The sequence below is a fragment of the Lagopus muta genome, chromosome 3 (genome assembly GCF_023343835.1).
Source record: "Lagopus muta isolate bLagMut1 chromosome 3, bLagMut1 primary, whole genome shotgun sequence".
In the NCBI taxonomy this organism is placed as follows: domain Eukaryota; kingdom Metazoa; phylum Chordata; class Aves; order Galliformes; family Phasianidae; genus Lagopus; species Lagopus muta.
Window position 1 is genome coordinate 91,680,736 of NC_064435.1, and position 20,541 is coordinate 91,701,276.

Consider the following 20,541-nt stretch of genomic DNA (forward strand, 5'->3'; position numbering starts at 1 on the left):
TGAATGAATCAAACCTTTTGCATATAAAGAAAAGAAATTTTAAACAAAATAAAAATGATTTTTAAATATTTGACCAGGTCAGTGAACGTTCTGTGTCGTGATGTTGACCTTACAAGTATTTTGCTATTTAAAATTAGTTTGGTTTCTAATCGAAAATTCTTTAAGAAATAAAGATCTTCAGAAATGTTTTGATGTATCAGTGGTAGATGGGCTTTGGGAAGAGTGTTTCTTTTTACAAATGTATCATTTTTTTAAACAAAGTGAAAAACAACAGCAACAACAAAACACTAGCCCATTCTTCTCCTTAAAAGAACTGTTAACATACTTATTTATATCATATCATTCAAGTGTAACATGTGAAGTAATTCTCTGCAGATTATGGATGTGGGGTGGCCTGATCTCCATGCACCACCTCTTGATAAGGTGTGCACCATCTGCAAGGCTATGGAATCATGGCTGAACAGTGATCCTCAGCGTGTGGTGGTGATCCATTGCAAAGTAAGTGAGTTTTGTGTCCTTGCTGACTATCAGTTTGAATTTATTTTTGAAAGGATTGTCCTTTATCCTTACTCATTGAAAAATAAAAATGAAGATTGCTCTGTTTTTAGTGTTGGAAACTGTTTGCCAAATCTTCAGTTGATTTAAGTAGGCTTAAATCCACTGCACTTGCATACTTCTTATCTCTGCTTTTTTTTTTAGTACTGTTCTTGCCTCTGTTCTACTAGAGTATAGCATGCAATTATGTTAGTTTGCTTCTTCAAAGGACAGCACTTCTTCTGTAAGTCTTGAGTTTTTCCAGCTCAGAGGAAAATTCTTCAGAAGCATTTTATATTCTATGACATTTTTGACATTTTGTTGCTGGGCAAGCATAGGTGATGTATCATGGGCTTAACTTCAGTCAGTTGCATCCACACTGCAGATCATCATAGGTTAAGTATCCAAACTGCTTTTAGTATGCTAAAGTGGGTGTTCAGGGTACCTTTTTCTGGGCTACGTTTTTTGTCTATAAATGTGGCTCAGAGTGTTGAATATATAGCAGAGCTCTGTGTCTCATAGATCATCACTTCACTATCTGGTATGCCTGTAGGAAATCAGTGCATTGAGTACCTCGTACCTCCTGGACTGAGAGGTTCTAACTGTAATTGCACTGTCATACAGTGAAGCTTGCTATTGTGCAGTGCTGCTGCTTCTCCTTGCTCACATAAGAAAAATGAAGAAAAGCCTTGATTAGAAACAAATTAGTTCTGAGCAACGAGTTCATAACTGAGTTAGCAACTGTGCTGCTGACGTAGGTAAATCTCTGTATTGTTGGCAGATGTGACATTAAACAAAATGAGGGTGATATGGGACCGAAACTTCGCAGTTTACATTTTGTTGTATAGTCTCTAGTCGTGTGTCACTTGCAGGTAGAATCAAGGCAGTAGAGAGTTCTTACTAGCTGAAGGACCACAGCCAGGAGGATGGCCCATATACAGGACAAAAGAAAAGGGGCAAGGTATTATTAGGTATTTTATTTGCAAATTGGCATAGTTGATTCATGCCTCTTGGTGATGACTTAAAAGTTTTCAAACACAAAAATAGATGTAACAAGCAATTGCTCACCACCTCCCGACCTAGGTAATGTGATTGAAGAAAATCATTACTGCTGGAGAGCTAGGCTTTACTCTGTGTTTTGTCATCCGTTTGTGCAAGCTTTCTGCTAATTCAGTAGGACTTGACACACATTGTAGAAACCCTGTTTAATGTTTTTCATGTAAATGTCAACCAGTTTGCAATAGAGAGGGAAGCTCTTCTGTCCGTCATTAACACCTTTAAACAAGACATGAAATGCATGAGCAAAGAGAGTTTGTGAATCTCCTGCTGTAAAGTTCTGTTCAATATGTGTCAAGTAAAATAATGATCTGCAGTATAGATTAAATAAATAATATCTTTCCTGATGCAGGGAGGAAGAGGAAGGATTGGCGTAGTCATTTCATCGTATATGCATTTCACCAGTGTTTCTACAAGGTCAGTTATGAATAATGGAAAGAAAAAGATACATATTGTGCTTTTTTAACAAAAAGGAAAACGTAAGAAAAAGGTGTTGTGGAGTTGTTGTAGCAGTTCCCTGCTCAAGGTTTGTTATCATGGCTTCTCAGCAATCTTGGGTTGTGTCTTAAAACATCTTGAAGGACCAGGTCTTCAGCTGGCTTTAACAAGTGCTTGATTGCTTGGTTTCCTTTTTTTTCCTTTAGAGTGATTGAATTATGAACTGACAGATGACAGTTTATGTCAATAAAGATTATACATGCTGTCAGTTGGATGAAGTATTTTTTTTTTGTTTTTGCTTCTTAATCAAATTGTTTTTCCTTAATGTTGTTTTTGCTTTATATATATGTCAATGTTGTATGTTTATATACTTAAACAAACACATGTATGTATGTGATTATATACATATGTATACACTTACACAGAAACACAAACATATAAAATTTCCACTCTTAAGTGCCGTGGTTCAGTCAGTCTTTATTCTGGCTTCACACCAACCTGTCAGTAATGAATTTCAGCACTGCAATGGATGACGTTCTGGTTCACTATAGGCTAATAGCAAATTTCTCATGGGTAAAAGCCCTTGAGCACAGTGTGTAAAAACTTTCAGAGCAGTATGTCACAAAATAATTGGTGTATATTTTAGTAAACCTGATTGACAGGTAAAAGTAGGTTAAGAAATGAAGTGCATTATGTATTTGCCAGTATATACTGAAGAAATAAGAATGCCAGTTAGTCTGAAATTAATGCCTCCTATTTATGTCCGTGGGAACTACAACAAATACAGAGAACACGACACTGTCTGATAGAGCACTTTCTCAGCTGCAGAGCACTATTTTTAACACAACTGCCACCATTGGTTACACATTTTCACAAGCAATAAACAAGAACCTGCTTTCTTTTTTTCCCTTGGAACTCATTTCATTTGAATGAGACATGGAATTTCAAATTCTAGATGCTAGAGTCCAATCATTTTGAAGCATTTTTTTAAAAAACATCCTGATGCTAATTAACACTGTCAGCTATATCTGTTATGAGGCATGTGGTTTCAGTATAACAGAATGAGCATAGCATGTTACAGGAGAGATGTGATTAACAGCATTCTTACTGATTTTTGGCTCCTCTGTTTGTGGTGTTTTGATTTTTTTTTCTGTAGCCCTTGCATTCATCCACATTGATCCTGAAGACCCCCATCGGAGCCATTTCTGTTCTGGGCAGAGAATGGAAGAAAGTGTGTGTTCTTCTGACTATGTTTGTTTCTTAGGTGTACATTTGAAGAATTTGTAGTTATCTGTTGGAGAGCATTTATTCTTCAAAGATATGTATTTTTATTTAAAACATTCATGGCTTTGGTGGCTCAGGGCAGAAGAAACAAAAGTTGGATTAAATTGTTTGACTGCTTGAATGATCCTCCAGCCTGTCATATCTTGCACCTGATGGGCTGTATTGCAGTAAGAGCTAGGTAGTGCTTTTCATCTCCATAGCGCTGCTGCTGCTGCTTTTTAAAAACAGGGAGTGTCTATTTCTCACATAACTCACCTACAGAACATTGCAGAAATGATGGCAAGTATCCTTTTCCTTACTTTTGATACATTTTATTGCATTGTTTCATGATGGAAATGTTCAAATAATTGAGTAAGGGAGAAGGTCCTTGGAGTCCAGAAGAAACCTGCCTTAAAGGTTGGAATATGAAGGTGTCAGTAAGAAACAAAAAATATGTGACCTGTAAATGCTAGGGTTTTTGGCTAGATAGTTATTTATTTTCTTCTTCCTTCATTTTCTTTTTTTCCTTCCAACTACTTTGCTGTATTTCAAGCAGTAACCTGATGAATTTCCAAGATCACACCAAAATGGAATAACATGGTGTCTGTGCCTCTGTTTTGACAGTGCTGATCAGGCTCTAGACAGATTTGCTATGAAGAAATTCTTTGATGATAAAGTTTCAGCTTTAATGCAACCATCCCAGAAAAGGTATTTGGCTTATTTTTAATTCATGGCAATAAGAAATGTCACTGTTATATTCTGCCCCCATACTTTAATCCCTTCTTTGCTGTATGAAGGCTATTTCCAAAAGATTCTCTAGCAACTTCTGAACTCTTAGTACTTTATCTTGTACTGATCTTCACTGATGAAATTGTACCCTCAATTCCAGCATATAGATTGAGGTAGATTAGATCTTCTGTACCACACAGCATGGTTTTTCAGTGTATTGTTTGTTAGCAAAAAGAAGGTACCACTGTTTGTTTCTTATTTGCTGCAAGATAAAATCTCTTTTTTATGTAGTATTAATGATGCCTATGGAGTACTTGCTAACTAACGTGCAATAAAGATTTTTAGTTACCACTTCCTTGTAGGATCTGTAGATTGTCCAACTGTTCCATGTCCATGCTATTAAGTTCTTGTCAAAACATTCACTATATATTCTATCTGGATGTCTTACCTGTTCAGTCCATCTGCACAAATAAGAATGTGTTAGGATTCAAATGAAGCAGTTTGGGAAGTGAATAGTTCTGAGGTTGGCTCTGTGCCTGCTTTTGGCATACAGTAACCGAGGCTTCATACCAAAAGAGACTGATATCCATTAGACAAGTAACTGTGATATAGCATGATCTTCTTCTACAAACGTAAAAATTCCTCTGGATTTGATTGAATAATTACTGCTTAGGTTTGGTTTTAGTAAGCATGCAGACAGTAGTTTTTAGAAGTCGTATGAAGGATAAGGCTTTGCTGGTAATTAAACTAGAAAAAAAAAACAGCAAACATACGACACTCAATTTTCTTCATCTCTAAGTAAGAAAAGCTTTTCCATTGCGTCATAAACTTACTTGGTATTTTAAAGAGTCCTTTTTCACTGGAAAAATAATAGCTATGCTGCAGTGTGCAATGCTGTGCAGTTTATGAGCAGTCCTGCACTATGCACGTTTCCAAATGAAAATAGCAGCAATGCAATGATTTTCACATTACTATAATAATTTTCCTCTGGTACTGACTGAGATGACTTCCTAGAATAAAGGTGTTATTTGCCCACATTAGTCTTTCTGTTAATATTTTTGACGGGGACCTTAAAACTTCTGCTTTAATGAGGAAGTGTGCTTCAGTGTAAATGGAGTGGGGTCCATTTCATGCTGTTGCAAGAGCCAATTCAGACTTTTAGTTGTGAATAAAAATGCATACCAAAATGATTGATTTCGCTATTGCTTCTAGTTACTTCCATGTTTAAAGTAGTGATGTAAATAGCTAAAATGAAGACTTTCGGCGTTACCAGTTAAACAGCTATGTATTCAGTAATTTTGTAAATTAAAATGTATTTTCATGCTGTTTTGCAAAGATCACTCTTCTAGAGCCATAAGTAATGTCACAATGCTTTCAGTACCCATGGACTAGAAATATTAGCGTAAAGAATGTACTTCCCTGATACGGTTGTATTTCTGCTACTAGCTAATGAAGATAAACTTTGCATTTTTAGATATGTGCAGTTTCTAAGTGGCCTTCTATCTGGATCTGTGAAAATGAATACAGCTTCACTTTTCCTGCACTATGTTATCCTTCATGGCATCCCAAGCTTTGATGCTGGGGGAGGTAAATTATGTATATTTTCATATCCCTGTGTAGGTTTAAAGCCTTCTATTCATTCTGAAACTTTCAAAAATCATGCATGAAACTCAGAGTAACAGGAAATCATAGAATGGCTTGGGTTGGAAGGGATGTTGAAGGTCATCTAGTTCCAACCCCCCTGCACTGGGCAGGTTGCCTACTGCTAGATCAGGCTGCCCAGGGCCCCATCCAACCTGGCTGTGAGCACATCCAGGGTGGGAGCATCCACAACATCTTTGGGCAACCTGTTCCAATGCCTCCCCACCCTCTGAGTAGAAAAGTTTCCTCCTAATATCTAATCCAAGTCTCTTTTTGTTTAAAAAAATTCCCCCTTGTCCTATCTCTACCAGGCCATGTAAAAAGTTGGTGAGTTGATACTCTTTGATATCAGTCTAATAATTCCCATTAAATGAACCAGAAGAGAAATACTGTATAAGGAAATAATTTTTTGTCCTCTATTAAATAAAGAAATGATGCCTGTTTTCTGAACAGTTGTGCTTCCAGTTCCTGTAGAAGAGCTGAGAACCTTGTTTTATGTTTTATGGTCAAGTTTCCTTCTTCTTTAGGATATAAATGTAATTATAATTTTCTTTCTTCTCACTAGAACCCTTAAAAAAAAACTTTCTTCCCAATTCGGAGTTAGTCTCAAGACCAGGAAGAAGCAACTTTTTCTTAAATTATAACTTACACTTTTTAAAGAAAAAGCCAGTTATGCTTTGAAAAATGTATTCACAGTTCACATTTTATCACTTTGCATGCCACTTTACTCAGTCTGGATATACATGAAATTTCCAAGGTCTAAGATTCAGACAAAAAAAAAAAACAGTTACAAAAATTGCCTTGTTTACTTCTTCACAGCTTGTCGGCCTTTTCTGAAGTTATACCAAGCTACCCAACCCGTGTATACATCTGGAATATAGTAAGTCTCAGTTATTTTCCTTTGTTTTTAAATATGTTTTAATTTTTACGATTACAGAATTCCATAATTCTCTGTTTTTGTGTGCCTTTTTTTTTTTATCTCCTTCAAGTAGTGTAGAGTCAGAAAATCAAAACAGAATCTGCATTGCTATAGAGCCAGCCCAGCTTTTGAAAGGAGATGTTATGGTAAGTTAATCGTATTGAATGAAAGTGTAGTATTTTGCCATTGAGATTATTGTCTCCTTTCTGTTTTGGAAGTTTGTAATAAATAAATACACAAAATGATCTTGCAAAAACAGTCATGGAATCATAGGATGGGTTGGGTTGGAAGAAACCCTTAATCATCTTAGTTTCAACCCCCTTGTTGTAGACAGGGATACCTGATACCTCCCATTAGAACAGGCTGCTCTAAGCCCCATCCAGAGTGGCTTGGAATGCCTCCAAAGTGGGGAATTCACAACCTCTCTGGGCAACCTGTTCCAATATCTCACCACTCTCACAGTAAGGAATTTCTACCTGATATGTAGTCTAAATCTACTCTCTTCCAGTTTGCAGCCATTTCCCCTCATGCTATCTCTACATGCCCTTGTAAAAAGTCCCTCTCCTGCTTTCCTGTAGGCCTCCTTCAGATACTTGGAGGCCACTATAAGATCCCCCGAGAGCCTTCTCTTCTCCAAGCTGAAGAGCCCCGACTCTCTCATCCTGTTCCTACAGGGGAGGTGCTCCAGCAAGACTATTCATCCACTGAAGTTGAAATGGGAGGTTTTAAAACTGTCACTCATGGTTTCCTTTTGCTAAACTAATATATTGGTTCTTAAACTAATGAACAAATTCCTATTGCTAAACAAACCAATCTATATAATGGTGGGGGAGTTTGGGGCTGTTTGGTCCCAGATAGTGGATTCAGTGCAGGTTGCACATGAGTCCATCTGTCTATCTCTGTTTCTGCCTTCTTGCTAGTACACAGCCTTTTGACTGTCTCCTGCAGCTCAGTCACTGTCGCAGGAGGTCCTTCACCTCAGTGGCACAACTTAGGTGAGTTTGCCACTCACCTCTACTCCAGGAGCAAGGTCCAGGCACCAGGGCTGACCAGGGCCTGCACAACTTCTTCTTCCTTTACTGCTCTGTCTGGGCAGAGGCATTGGTAATGTCCAGGGTAGGTGATGCATACGCCCCTTTTAGAGCTGCATTTTTAGCTTGGCATTGAGTGCTCACCATTCTGCCTCAAGGGTTAGCTGGAATGAGTGCTACTTGCTTCTGCAGCTGGCTGAACCTCAGTTCCCTGATGTATGATCTACTACCCCGGCTGCTGCAGCATGCTGTGGGTGACACCCACATTGTTTGCCTGCCCTGTGCTTGGTAGGCAGCGATACGGTGCTCTCCTCTCTGAGGCTTCTTTTAGGGGTGTGGGTGCAGTCTTTGCAATGCCTATGGTGTGTCAGCCTCGTTTGTGAGAAATGCCCATAGCTATAGGGTTGCTCTGCTTTCTTGGTGTTTCCCTGGCAAAGGAAATCCCTGAAACTTCCTTGTATCTTGAGATTGGTTGCTCTGGTACTGGCCAAGCTGGATCCAAAGCAGCTGATCTCGATGATTGATACACTACAAAGTAGGTGAAATACTAAAAAATAGGTTGAGAATTTAGTTAGCACCCTTGATTTTTACATGATTGAAAATTCCTGTAAAGCTCAGGCTGGTATGTTTTAAGGAACCACAAGAATTTCTCTCAGCATTTCCATTTTATAGCATCAAGTACAGAAATGTTTGTAGTATCTATATTAAAGTTGTCTTGGGGAATATTTGTGACTCAGTGTTAGATTATCCTTGTCCTGCATCTTGCAGGCAAGTTCTGCAATCATAAAACTAGATGCTGTTTCCTGTGTGCAGAGCGTAACTATATTGAACTTCAGCACTGTCATTTTGTATCTCTTTGCTTTCTTTCTTGCTTGTGATTTGCAGTTACACATGAGGTAAGTAAAGAAATACAGTTGCTGTGCCTTTCAATTAGACTAAGAGGGCAGGGGATCAAGTAGAATGAGTAAGGATGGGGTGAGACTATATTGTGAAGAATGAGTATTCCTGATATATATTGCTAGTAGGTTCCAGAACGACTTTTTATATGGTGGTTTTTTTTTTTTTAACCGAGAAATGTTAGACTTGAATGTTTCCTGTTTTCCTATTCCCTTTCCTTTTTCCTTTTTTTTCCCCTAAATTTTGGAATAATCGTTTTGATTTTCTTTCTCCTTCATTCCTTCACTTATTTTTCTTCACCATTCAATTTAGCACATCTTTCTATATTTCTTGCAAAACAGGTTTTTAAATATCCTGTTATAAATTTATATTCGGGAGGTCTGGGACATTTCCAAATTCAAGATTTGTTGTGCTTGTCAGAGAAGTCTACACAAACAGTATATGTAAAGTGTTTAAAAGGAAAAACGAGCAAGCAGTTTTTTCACTTATGCTTTTTGAAACAGATCAACTACATTAATCCTAAGCTATGCTGAATGTTTCTGAAATTCTGAATTCTGAACAAGCCAACATCTTATTCAGCATGGTATTATTTCCCAAACAAAGTCTTCCATTCAATTACACATGTTTATTGGCAGTGATTAAGCAAAACCATTAAGGGTTTCAGGAAAAAAAAAAAAAAAAAAGGATGCCCTGCCTCCAATTCCAAAAGATTTATCTAATCGAACAGCATTGCTTAAAAATAATTGGTTTGAAAGACTTGTTTTAGGTTTAGAGGATTCATTAACACTGTGATGATACAGCAATGCCATATCTGTTGAAAAGCTGCAGTGACATCTGATAATGCATATAGTTATTTCCCAGCATATTTCACTAGCTTGTATTATTTTTCAGTAGGGCATCAGATGATAATGGAGTCAAAATTCCAAGCAAGACTTCAACTCTTAGCTGTCTGAAGGCAACAGCAGAACAGTTCTGTCTTCCTTACGGCCACCAGTTTAACCTAAATTTCTAAACAAAACAGTCTAACCAAACTTCAGATGCTTTTTGAAATAAAGCAGTTGTACTGGAAAGCTTTCTCAAAGCGGAAAGCTGTACCTTGACTGTTTCTTATAATCACCTTAACAATGCCTTATTAGATTAGAATCACTGGCAGCTTACTTCTGTTTCTGTGTACACTGAAGTGAATTTCTATATAGACCAACTGTTTTGAGACAGACTTAAATTGTTAAGATGATGTTCACACTTGAAAATGTTTCTGCCTATCAGGTCTTTATGCATTGCTCCTCCTGTTTCTTTCAGAAGTTTGGTTAGAATGAGAACTTTTGGAGAAGTTATTTTTCAGGTGAATGACTTTCTTAACTGAAAGGTGGAGGAAGGAGTAAAGTTTAAGCTGTTTTGCAGGATAATCCCTAGGGCTGCTGCTGAAGAGACAAATAGCTATCTCAACATGAATAATATTCAAAGAGTGTGCTGTTGAGTCAAACAGATCTTTAACAGAAACTTACCTTTCTTTTCCTTCTCTTGAAAAGTGTGCTGCTTCAGACTTACCAGTTGGGGTCTGGTAGTACCCTCAATGCAGCTTATAGCCAAACTCATGTATGATTTTTACAGATGTATTTTGACTGCTGTTTTCCATGCCTTTGCTGACAGGTACTCCTGGTATACGGTCTAAAATGCACCATGTTTTTGTATGCACCACGGCAGTTCTGATGAACTGCTGGAATTTAAGGCATCAGAGAGTTAGTGTATTGAAGGCAGAAAGCAAAAGCTTATGTTAGAATTTAAAATCCAGTAGTGTGAAGAATTTATTAGCTGTGTTTCATCCCAAACCCCTACATCTTCCCTGTATTACTCCAGTTCCCTTCAGTTTGAATAACTGTTAGTTCCTTGGTTATTCATTATCTTCTTTCCAGAATACACTTTTTTTTTTTCATTCTGGATTAGAAAAAGATTACTTTTGTGTTACTTTATTATTTTTTGTTTCCAGTACTTTTCAGTAGCATCCTTAATTATAAAACCTTGAAATCCCTTTCAATCTGGTGACTGATGTAAACAAAATGTTGATTCTTGTATTCCTTTAAAAATGCTTAGTGATCATGAATTGCAGTTGACTAGGAAGTGGTAAGTAAAATATTGATAGGCCTGATCTAAAGGAGGGTTGTGTTAAAGAGTAGTGTTATTTTGTTCACTTTTAGCCACTCTAATTCCTATTAGATGGATTTTTCTGTCTTTTTCTAGTCTGGGTATCAAGACTACTATAAGCTGCCAACAGTAACATTAAAAAAGATCCTATTATCACTAGAGTGGGTTTAAAAAAATGTCCTAGTGTAGATGTAGTCAGCTTGTATGACTTCTGAGAATGCTTCTATAAAATCTGTGCATTCTTTACTTATTTTGAAATGGTTGTGCTGTAGTTTATGCTAATTTGGTGGGTGCCGTGAAGACGTATGGATACGAGTCAGCATTCCCACATAGTATTGGCAAATGTGATTCTGAATGATAGTTTACTGATTGGTGATTGGTACTGATAAAGATAGTATTTTTTTGTGACGCATCCAGAACTATCTTTTCTTTAAAATTCTATAGTAACGTGTTTATTTCTCCTTCTAGCTGAAGTGTTACCATAAAAAGTACCGATCAGCTACTCGTGATGTGATTTTTCGCCTTCAGTTTCATACTGGAGCTATTCAAGGATATGGGTTGGTGTTTGGTAAAGAGGACTTAGACAGTGCCAATAAAGGTACTTGCCTTCTGTGATTGCTTGGATAAGTATGTGGAAGAAGTGCATGTGCGTGTCTGTGCATTTGATGGTAATCTTCAAGATCTGTTTTTGGGATTCTTTTTTTCTATCCTTTTATTTAGGGGGAGGGACATTACTTTGTTTTAGTTTAACTCGTAGCACTGTAACATAGGCAGAACCCCAATGAAAACGGAGGTTTTTCATTTGGGTTAAGCTGTCAAAATGATTTCATTATTACTTCATTGTCCTTAACTGACCTTCTCATGTTTTTAATAGAATCATAGAAATTCTTGGGTTGGAAAGGACTGTAAAGATCACCTAGTTCCAACCCCCTTGCTGTAGACAGGGCTGCTACCCACCACACCAGGCTGCCCAAGGCCCCATCCAACCTGGTGTGGAACACCTCCAGGGATGGGACACCCCCAGCTTCTCTGGGTAGCCTGTGAAGGTGCCTCACCAGTTTCATAATGAAAAATTTTCTCCTAACAACAGACATGTTTAAAACAGTGAGTCCATTAGACACCATTGTAGGAATTAATAAGCAATTGTGTTTTTTGTGAAGATAACAGTCAGAAGCTCTGATGCTGGTTTTGTGACCTAGCGTATTTGAATATGGTGCTCTTATTTCATGCTTCTGAATGAGTATCCAAAAATGGAGGCAAAATTTTTTTGAAATATTTGAAAATGTTTCAAGTTACTCTTTGTATTTCGCAAAGGATTACTGCAGTTTTGTTTTGTTTTTATAGGAAGGATTGCAATTCTGCTACCCTGTGTTTCTAACAAACTAAAACCAAATATGTTTTCCTGCCACATGTGCTTATAAGAAAGCTTTATGGTCAAGTGTAGTGATTTTGTAAATATACAGAACTATTCCAGTTTTCTAAAAAAGCCCTAAAACTCAGTGTTCAGTTTTTAGGGGGAAGTTTGGGAACAGTTCATATTTTCTGTTTGTGACTGTTCTTAGAAGTAAACAAAGCTACAGATGATGCTTAGTCTATCCTGGAGAAGGTAGGGAAAAGAATGTGTGGCTTTTTTAGAAGCAAATCACTAGAATCCAAGTGATAAGGAAAGTGTGACAAGGGTACGTGCATTAATAGCTACAGAGAATTCTGATCTGGAAATTTGGAATAGCTTGTTGATGTATTAACCTTTATTTTCAGATGACCGTTTCCCTGATAATGGCAGAGTGGAATTAGTGTTTTCAGGAACTCCAGAGAAAATACAAGGTGAGTTCACAGGAGGAAAAAAATCTTGGCAATAAAACACATTGAAAAGTGTATTTATAAAACTCAAAAAACAACTTTTTTTCTCTCTTGTTCTATTTGTCTTGCCTGAAATTCAACTTTTATATTAAAATATATAATATACTGATTGTTTTAAATGTGAATAATTGAGTGGAAACACTGCATAGGAGTCAACATACATAATTTTAAGAGTATACCTAAAGTGTTGTTAATGACCAGTAGAAAACATTTCTTATGTCTGTGTAAATTATGACTGGTATATTTAGGTTAGTCCAATGTAAGTGACAGCAGTAGTCCTTCCCATAACCTTTTTGGATGTTATAACTGATTATATTTGTTGTAGTGAAGTTTTGACTCTCTTGGTTTAGCACAAGGAAAGGTAGTTGTAGCTGTGTTGGAGATCAGCCTCCAAGTTGATGTAAAATAATTGGAACTGTTTTTAACTGCTGTCTCTGGGGTTAAGTGTCTAGGATTAAGAGTTCACCTTTAAATATTTGTTTACAATTTCTGCAAATGACTGTTTCACATTTGAAAATATTATAGTCTAAATGCAAGATATCTCAGGTCCATCTCTATTGAATCCATGGTCATCTGTGAAGTCAGGAGAGATTGCCACGGGATTTGTCTGACCAAGTCTTGAATGCCTCCAAGGATAGAGAGTTCACAACCTCTCTGTGCAGACTGTTCCAATGTCTGTCTGCCCTCAGAGTGCAATCATTTTTTCATTATAAAGAAACTCTAAACTTCTCTGGATTCAATTTATGTCTGTTCCTTCTTATCCTCCCACCTGTATCCACCTGGCTCTGTTTCCTTAGTGGCTGTTGTCAGGTCACGCCAAAATCACCTCATCTCCAGGCTGAAGAAGCCCTGGTTTTTCTACCTTTCCTCACAAGGCAGTCCTGACTACCTTGGTAACTCTCCCTTGAACTTGCAATATTTTATTCATGTTTTTGTTATACCAATTGCAAACCAATAGAAAATAACCATCAGTGATACCAGCTTTTAGAAAGGATGCAGTTGCTAGGTAATTCTAAATCTGTGTATGACAAACATGGCTTTTTTTTTTTTTTCCTTCTACCTGCACGTAGAAGCTCAGGACTATAATATTCTTTTCCTTATGATTTTAACTATCCTTGTTTTGAAAGTCTTACTGCTTATTTTGAACAATTTAGGACATATTTCTCAAGACACAGCTGTAGAGTTGGTATCTAAGGATTCCTTTATCCCCAGTCCATATAGAGAAACAAGGGCAGAAAGCTGGTTTAATCTCTGTCTGTATCAATCAGTGTCAAAGCTAATACTGAGGTCTTGATGCTCATGCTTAGCTTTTGAATCCCTGGACCACACCTTAATTCCGTATGGCATACATTTAAAAGGTGAATGTTATGTTTGTCTAAGGGAATAAAAATGAGGATTGCTGATGAAAATTCTAAGTGTGTTTGGAAGAGCATGCTTACGTGAAGCTAGACATCTGAATAAATTTGCAGTCTCAGGCTCTGCAGGGTTGCTGGAGAATGGAGGAGGCAACAGAGACACCCTGGATGAACTGGCAAAGAAGCAGGCTGGCAGTATTGAACTTTCTCTGTGCACCTTTAATGTTACACTTTTCTGGTATCAGAATGATGGTTTATAATAAAAGTTTATCATTCCTTTATTGCCATTTCTTTATAGATATTGTGGTTTCAACCTGGGATGCTGTCTGGACATGCAGAGATGGGATCAGGAAAGCCAGTGTGCAGATGGAACTGCACTTGGTGAGGGATGCAAAAAACAACAAGAAGGAATTCTTTAGGTACATTGGTCAGAAGAGATGGGCCATAGAGGACATACCCCCCCTGATAAATGAGTAAGAACTGCCTACAACAGACATGGGGAAGGCTGAGGTACTCATGAGTTCTTTGCCTCAGTCTTCAGTAGCAGCCAGGAGTTGCATCTCTCACATCCCTCAACCTCCAGATGGGAAATGGGGGAGCAAACTGTAAGAGCAGAGTAAGTCTAAGACTACCTCATGAGACTGAATGTGTGCAAGTCTATGAGGCCAGACAACATGCATTCCAGGATCCTGAGGGAGCTGGATGATGTGGTTACCAAGCTGCACTCCATCATATTTGAAAAGTCATGGCTACCAGGTGAAGTCCCTGGTAACTGGAAAAAGGAAAACATCACTCTCATTTTTAAGAAGGAGAGAAAGGAAGACCTGGGGAACTACAGGCCTGTTATCCTTACGTGAGTGACATCTGTACCTGTGAAGATCATGGAGCAGATGCTCCTGGAAGAGATGTTAAAGCACACGACGGTTAAGCAGGTGATTCCTGGACAAAGCCAACATGTCTTCACCTAGGGCAATCTGGTGACCTTCTGTGATGGAGTGATGAATGATGACATCGGTGGACAAGGGGAGGGTAACTGAGGTCATCAGCTTGGACTTCTGCAAGGCTTCTGACATTGTCCTGCACCACGTCCTTATCTCTGAGTTAGAGAGGTGTGGGTTTGAAGGGTAGACTATTTGGTGGATAAGGAAGTAGTTGGAAGGTTGCAGCCAGATGGCTGTGGTCAGTGACTGTCATGAGTGGTGTCCCTCAGGGTTCTATCTTCAGACTCTTAAATGTCTTTATCAGTGACACAGATGATGGGATTCAGTGCACCCTAAGCAAATTTGCAGATGACAGCTAGCTGTGTGGTGCAGTTGATATAGCAGAAGGACGGAATGCTAGCCAAAGGGATCTGGACAAACTTGAAAGGGACCATGTAAACCTGATGAGGTTCAACAAAGCCAAATGCAAGATGTTGCACTTGAGTCAGATAGCCAGAAAGGCAAGGGAAGTGATTTTTACTCTTTCTCTGCCCTTGTGAGGCTCCATATGGAGTATGGTGTCCAGGTCTGGGGCCCCCAACACAGGAAAAATATGGAACTTTTGGTGCAGGCTCAGAGGAGGGCCTCAGAGGTAATCAGAAGGCTGGAACACCTCATGTATGAAGACAGGCTGAGGGAGCTTGGCTTGCTCAATCTGGAGAAGAGAAGGCTGCAAGACCTCATTTCATTCAGTGTTAAAAAGGAGATTATAAACAGGAAGGAAGTCAACTTTTTAAATGGGTAAATAGTGATAGAACAAGTGGAGATGGTTTTAAACTGAAGTATGAAAACTGAAAGACTTAGATTAGATGTCAAGGAAAAGTTTTTCACTGAGAGCATGTTGAGGTGCTGGAACAGACTGCCCAGAGAGGTTGTGACTGTCCTGTCCCTGGAGGAGTTCAAGGACAGGCTGGCTGGGGCCATGAGCAACTTCTTCTAGTGCTTGATCTAGTAGTTGGCAACCCTGCCTGTGTAAGAGAGTTGGAACTTAATAATTTTGAAGTTCCTTCTAACTCAAGACATTCTATGATTCATTCTTACAAACTGTTCAGTCATGTCTGTCTGTGTAGAGCTGGGTGGACCATCTGCGTTGTGTTCAGGAACTGATACGAGTTCTCAGAGTTCCATTGTAAACAAGTTAGAGACAAAATTCTGCACTTGTTCCTTCTTCTATAAATGCAAATAAAGGTCTTTTTAGTTGGTTTGTATAACCTTTCTTCCCCTGTTGCTGATTTAAGTATACGGTATTGTGGGAGCAAAGTTTTAACAGTGTTGTATGTATAATTTAAAGATGATTTTTGTCTCAAAAAGATGTTAATTTTTTAGGATGTGAACTCCTTCAGAATGATCATGGAGTGGTAGTTGATCACAATACCTCAGACCCGCTGATACGCTGGGACTCTTATGAAAATATGAGCTCCGATGGGGAAGGTGAGTAATTTTGTCTTGACAGCAACTAAAATCCTTTGGCAACTGTGCAAGAGTGTTTAAAGGGGACGAAAGAGAGCTAATTTGCTTGAACCTAATGGTGCTGTGCTGATGTGAGGAGGTAGCTGCCACTGTCTGTTACCCTCTGGGGGCTCTTACAGAAAGAGATGGTATCTGCAGGACTGTTTCTCCTACTTTTTCTCACTCCTGTCTCCCAGCTGATCACAGAATCGTAGGGGCTGGAAGGGAGCTCCAGAGATCATCGAGTCCAACCCCCTGCCAAAGCAGGTTCCCTACACCAGGTCGCACAGGTTGGCATCCAGGCAGGTCTTGAACATCTCCAGAGAAGGAGACTCCACAGCCTCCCTGTGCAGCCTGTTCCAGTGCTCCGTCACCTCACCTAAAGAAGTTCTTGCACACATTTGTGCAGAACTTCCTATGCTGCAGTTTCTGGCTGTTTCCCCTTGTCCTGTCTCCACACACTGCTGAAAACAGTCTGGCCTCACCGCTCTACCCCCCACACCTTAGATATTTATAGACCTGGATCAGGTCCCCTCTCGGTCTCCTTTTCTCAAGGCTGAACAGACCCAGTTCACTCAGCCTTTCTCCATAGGGAGATGCTCCAGGCCCCTCACCATCTTTGTGGCCCTCCGCTGGACTCTTCCCAAGAGATCCCTGTCTTTTGTGTACTGGGGAGCCCAGAACTGGACGCAGTTCTCCAGATGAGAACCAGGGCAGAGTAGAGGGGGAGGATCACCTCCCTCGACCTGCTGGCCACGCTCTTTTTAATGCACCCCAAGATGCCATTGGCCCTCTTGGCCACAAGGGCACACTGCTGGCTCACGGCCGACCTGTCGTCCACCAGGACGCCCAGGTCCCTCTCAGCAGAGCTCCTCTCCAGCAGCTCATCCCCCAACCTGTACTGGTGCATGCAATTATTCCTCCCTAGGTGCAAGACTCTACACTTGCTTTCGTTAAACCTCATCCGTTTTTTTTCTGCCCAGCTCCCCAGCCTGTCCAGGTCTTGCTGAATGGCAGCACGGCCTTCAGGCGTGTCAGCCAATACTCCCAACTTCGTATCATCAGCAAACTTGCTGAGGGTGGCCACTATCCCCTCATCAAGGTCATTGATGAAGATGTTGGACAAGACCAGACCCCTGAGGAACACCACCAGTTACAGGTCTCCAACTAGACTCTGCATCGCCAACAATGACCCTCTGTGCTCTGCCAGTCAGCCAGTTCTCAACCCACCTCACTGTCCATTCATCTATCCCACACTTCCTCAGCTTTATTATAAGGATGTCATGGGAGATAGTATCAAATGCCTTGCTGAAATCAAGGTAGACCACATCCACTGCTCTCCCCCCATCCACCCAGCCAGTGACATCATCATAGAAGGCTACCAGGTTGGTCAAGCATGACCTCCCCCTGGTGAACCCATGCTGACTACTCCTGATAACCTCCTTTTCTTCCAGCTGTCTGGAGATGGCATCCAGCACAAGCTGTTCCATCACCTTTCCAGGGACAGAGGTGAGGCTGACTGGCCTGTAATCTCCTGGATATTCCTTCTTGCCCTTTTGGAAGACCAGAATGGCATTGGCTCCAGTCTTCAGGCACCTCCCCTGTCCTCCAAGACCTCTCAAAGATGACAGAGAGCAGTTCAGCAATCACCTCTGCTAGCTCCCTCAGTACCTGTGGATGCATCCCATCGGGTCCCATGGATTTATGAAAATCAGTGTTGCCTAGGCGCTCTCAGATCGCCTCTTCCCTGACTAAAGGGAAGTCTGCCATTCCCTAGACCCTCTCACTAACCTCCAGGGTCTGGGATTCCCAAGGGAGAGCTTTTTCACTGAAGCAAATAAGAATAAGAAGCAAAGAAGGCATTCAATATCTCTGCCTTCTCAGCATCCCCCGTTACCAGAGCACCCCCCTCACTTAGCAGGGGAGCCACATTCTCCCTTGTCTTCCTTTTACTGTTAACATACTTAAAAAAGCCTTTTTATCCTTTATCACCTTTGCCAGATTCAATTCCAAGCAGGCTTTAGCCTTCCTTGTCTCAACTCTGCAGGCCCTGACAACATTTCTATATTCTTCCCAAGTGGTCAGACCCTTCTTCTTTCCTTTGAGTTTGTGCACAAGCTCCTTGCTCATCCACACAGGTCTCCTGCCACCCCTACCTGATTTCTTGCTCACAGGGATGCACTGATCCTGGGTTTGGAAGAAGAGCTGCTTAAATGCTGACCAGCTCTCACAGACCCCCTTACCTTCTTACACCCTAGCCCATGGCATAGCTCCAAGTAGGTCCCGGAAGAGACCAAAGTTGGCTCTCCTAAAGTCCAGTATAGCAATCCTACTTTTTGCTTTGCTTCTTCCACTCAAGATCTTGAACTCCACCATCTTGTGGTCACTACAACCAAGCTGCCCCCAACCTTTACTTCCTTGACAAGCCCTTCCTTATTAGTGAGAATAAGGTCAAGCAATACCCCTCCCCTCATTAGTTCCTCCACCACCTGCATCAGAAAGTTGTCTTCAACACATTGCAGGAACCGTCTGGACCGCAGGTGCCTAGCCATGTTGCTTATCCAGCAAATATCTGGATAATTGAAGTCCCCCATAAGCACCAGCACCAGCAGGGATCGTGACGCTACTTCCAGTTCTTGTGGAAGGCCTCATCAACCTCCTCCTCCTGATCAGGGGGCCTGTAGTACACACCCAAATCAGTGTCAGCCATACCAGCCCACCCTTTGATTCTTACCCACAAGCTCTCCACTGCTACACCACTCTCCCCCAGGTGGAGTTCAATTCTACCTGCTCTCTCTCATAAAGAGCAACTCCACCACCCCACCTCACCAGCTGATCTTTCCTAAAAAGCACACAGCCCTCCATGACACCATTCCAGCCATGCGAGCTGTCCCACCACATCTCCATATCGCAGTGAGATCATGGCCTTGTGACCGCACGCAGATCTCCAGCTCTTCCTGTTTATTTCCCATACTGCATGCATTAGTGTACAGACACTTTAGGGAAGCAGCATCCCCCTGCCACTCTCCATCCCTTTGAACTCCACCCTCATCACCCATCAAGCTCTGTTTTGAGCCTCAAAGTACTCGCTCAACCCCAGTGGCCCTCATTTTGTCCCCTACCCCTTTCTTACCTAGTTTAAAGACTAATTTAAAAACTGATGTTGCACAGCTGTATTTCCCTTTCTTAAATCTGCTTTCCCAGAGGCACTACCAGCCTCACTTATGGCTCAGCTCTAGCCCGCAGCAGATCCCTTTAGGAGCTGGTTCTGATTTGACTTGGGGCAGCTTCTGGACACTTCCCAGTGATGCCACACCACCTCTACCAAAGCATTCCCACATAAGCCCAGTGCTGGCTTATGTGTGGCCCAATGTCACACCTGGATCTGTATGTGCAACTCCAATGTTGTTGCAAGTAGAAATGGGAGGGAAGGTATTGAACGGATGGTATGGATCCAACAGATTCTTGTTTTTACAGTTCTTTTGTTCAGAAATACAAGATAGCTGGAATTAAGATACATAATCATAGAACAGCTTGGGATGGAAGAGACCTTAAAGATCATTTAGATCCACCCCCACTGCTGTGGACTGGGTTGCCATCCACTCCATCAGACTGCTCAGGGCCTCTTCCAACTTGGCCTTGAACATCTGCAGGGATAAGGCCTCTATAGCTTCCCTGGGCTGCCAGTTCCAGTGCCTCACAACCCTCAGAGTAAAGAATTTCTTCTTAGCATTTTATTCTAAATCTTCTCTATTTTAATTTAAAACCATTTCCACTTGTCCTATCACTAGCTGGTTGTGCAAAAATTCAGTCTCCCTCCTATTTATGAGGTCCCTGTAGGCACTGGAAAGGTGCAATTAGGTCTTCCCAGTCTTCTCCAGGCTGAACAGGTTCAGCTCCCTCAGCCTTTCTTCACAGAAGGGGTATTCCAGCACTGTTAATCTTTGTGGCCTTCCAACAGCTCTATGTCTTTCCTGTGGTGAAGGTCCCAGGCCTGGGTGCTGTACTCCAGGTAGAATCTCATGAGGGCGCAGTACAGAGGGTCAATCATCTCCCTCTCTCTCTGGCCTATTTTGACAATGTTCAGGATATGTTTGGCTTTCCGAGCTGCTGCTGATTCCTGTCAAGCTTTTCATCCCCTAGAAACCCCCAACTCCTTCTCTTCAAGGCTGCTTTCACTGAGTTTTTCTCTGTGTGTATACATACCTGGAATTATATATCTGGAATTGCCCCAACCCAGGTGTACT

At 40.7% G+C, this 20,541-nt stretch overlaps 1 protein-coding gene across 7 annotated transcripts in view; it reads left to right on the plus strand.

Moving 5' to 3' along the window:
- The window catches only part of TNS3 (tensin 3), a 216,469-nt gene that overhangs the window by 129,382 nt on the left and 66,546 nt on the right, over positions 1-20,541 (plus strand). For 6 of the 7 annotated variants that reach the window (XM_048940293.1, XM_048940295.1, XM_048940296.1 and 3 more), the window contains 9 exons: positions 376-498; positions 1,943-2,007; positions 3,916-3,999; positions 5,495-5,607; positions 6,481-6,541; positions 6,651-6,726; positions 11,119-11,248; positions 12,409-12,474; positions 16,172-16,276. In XM_048940293.1, coding sequence (XP_048796250.1) covers positions 376-498; positions 1,943-2,007; positions 3,916-3,999; positions 5,495-5,607; positions 6,481-6,541; positions 6,651-6,726; positions 11,119-11,248; positions 12,409-12,474; positions 16,172-16,276 — 823 coding nt within the window. The remainder of the gene's footprint in view (positions 1-375; positions 499-1,942; positions 2,008-3,915; positions 4,000-5,494; positions 5,608-6,480; positions 6,542-6,650; positions 6,727-11,118; positions 11,249-12,408; positions 12,475-16,171; positions 16,277-20,541) is intronic. The other variant, XM_048940294.1, reaches the window with a different exon arrangement.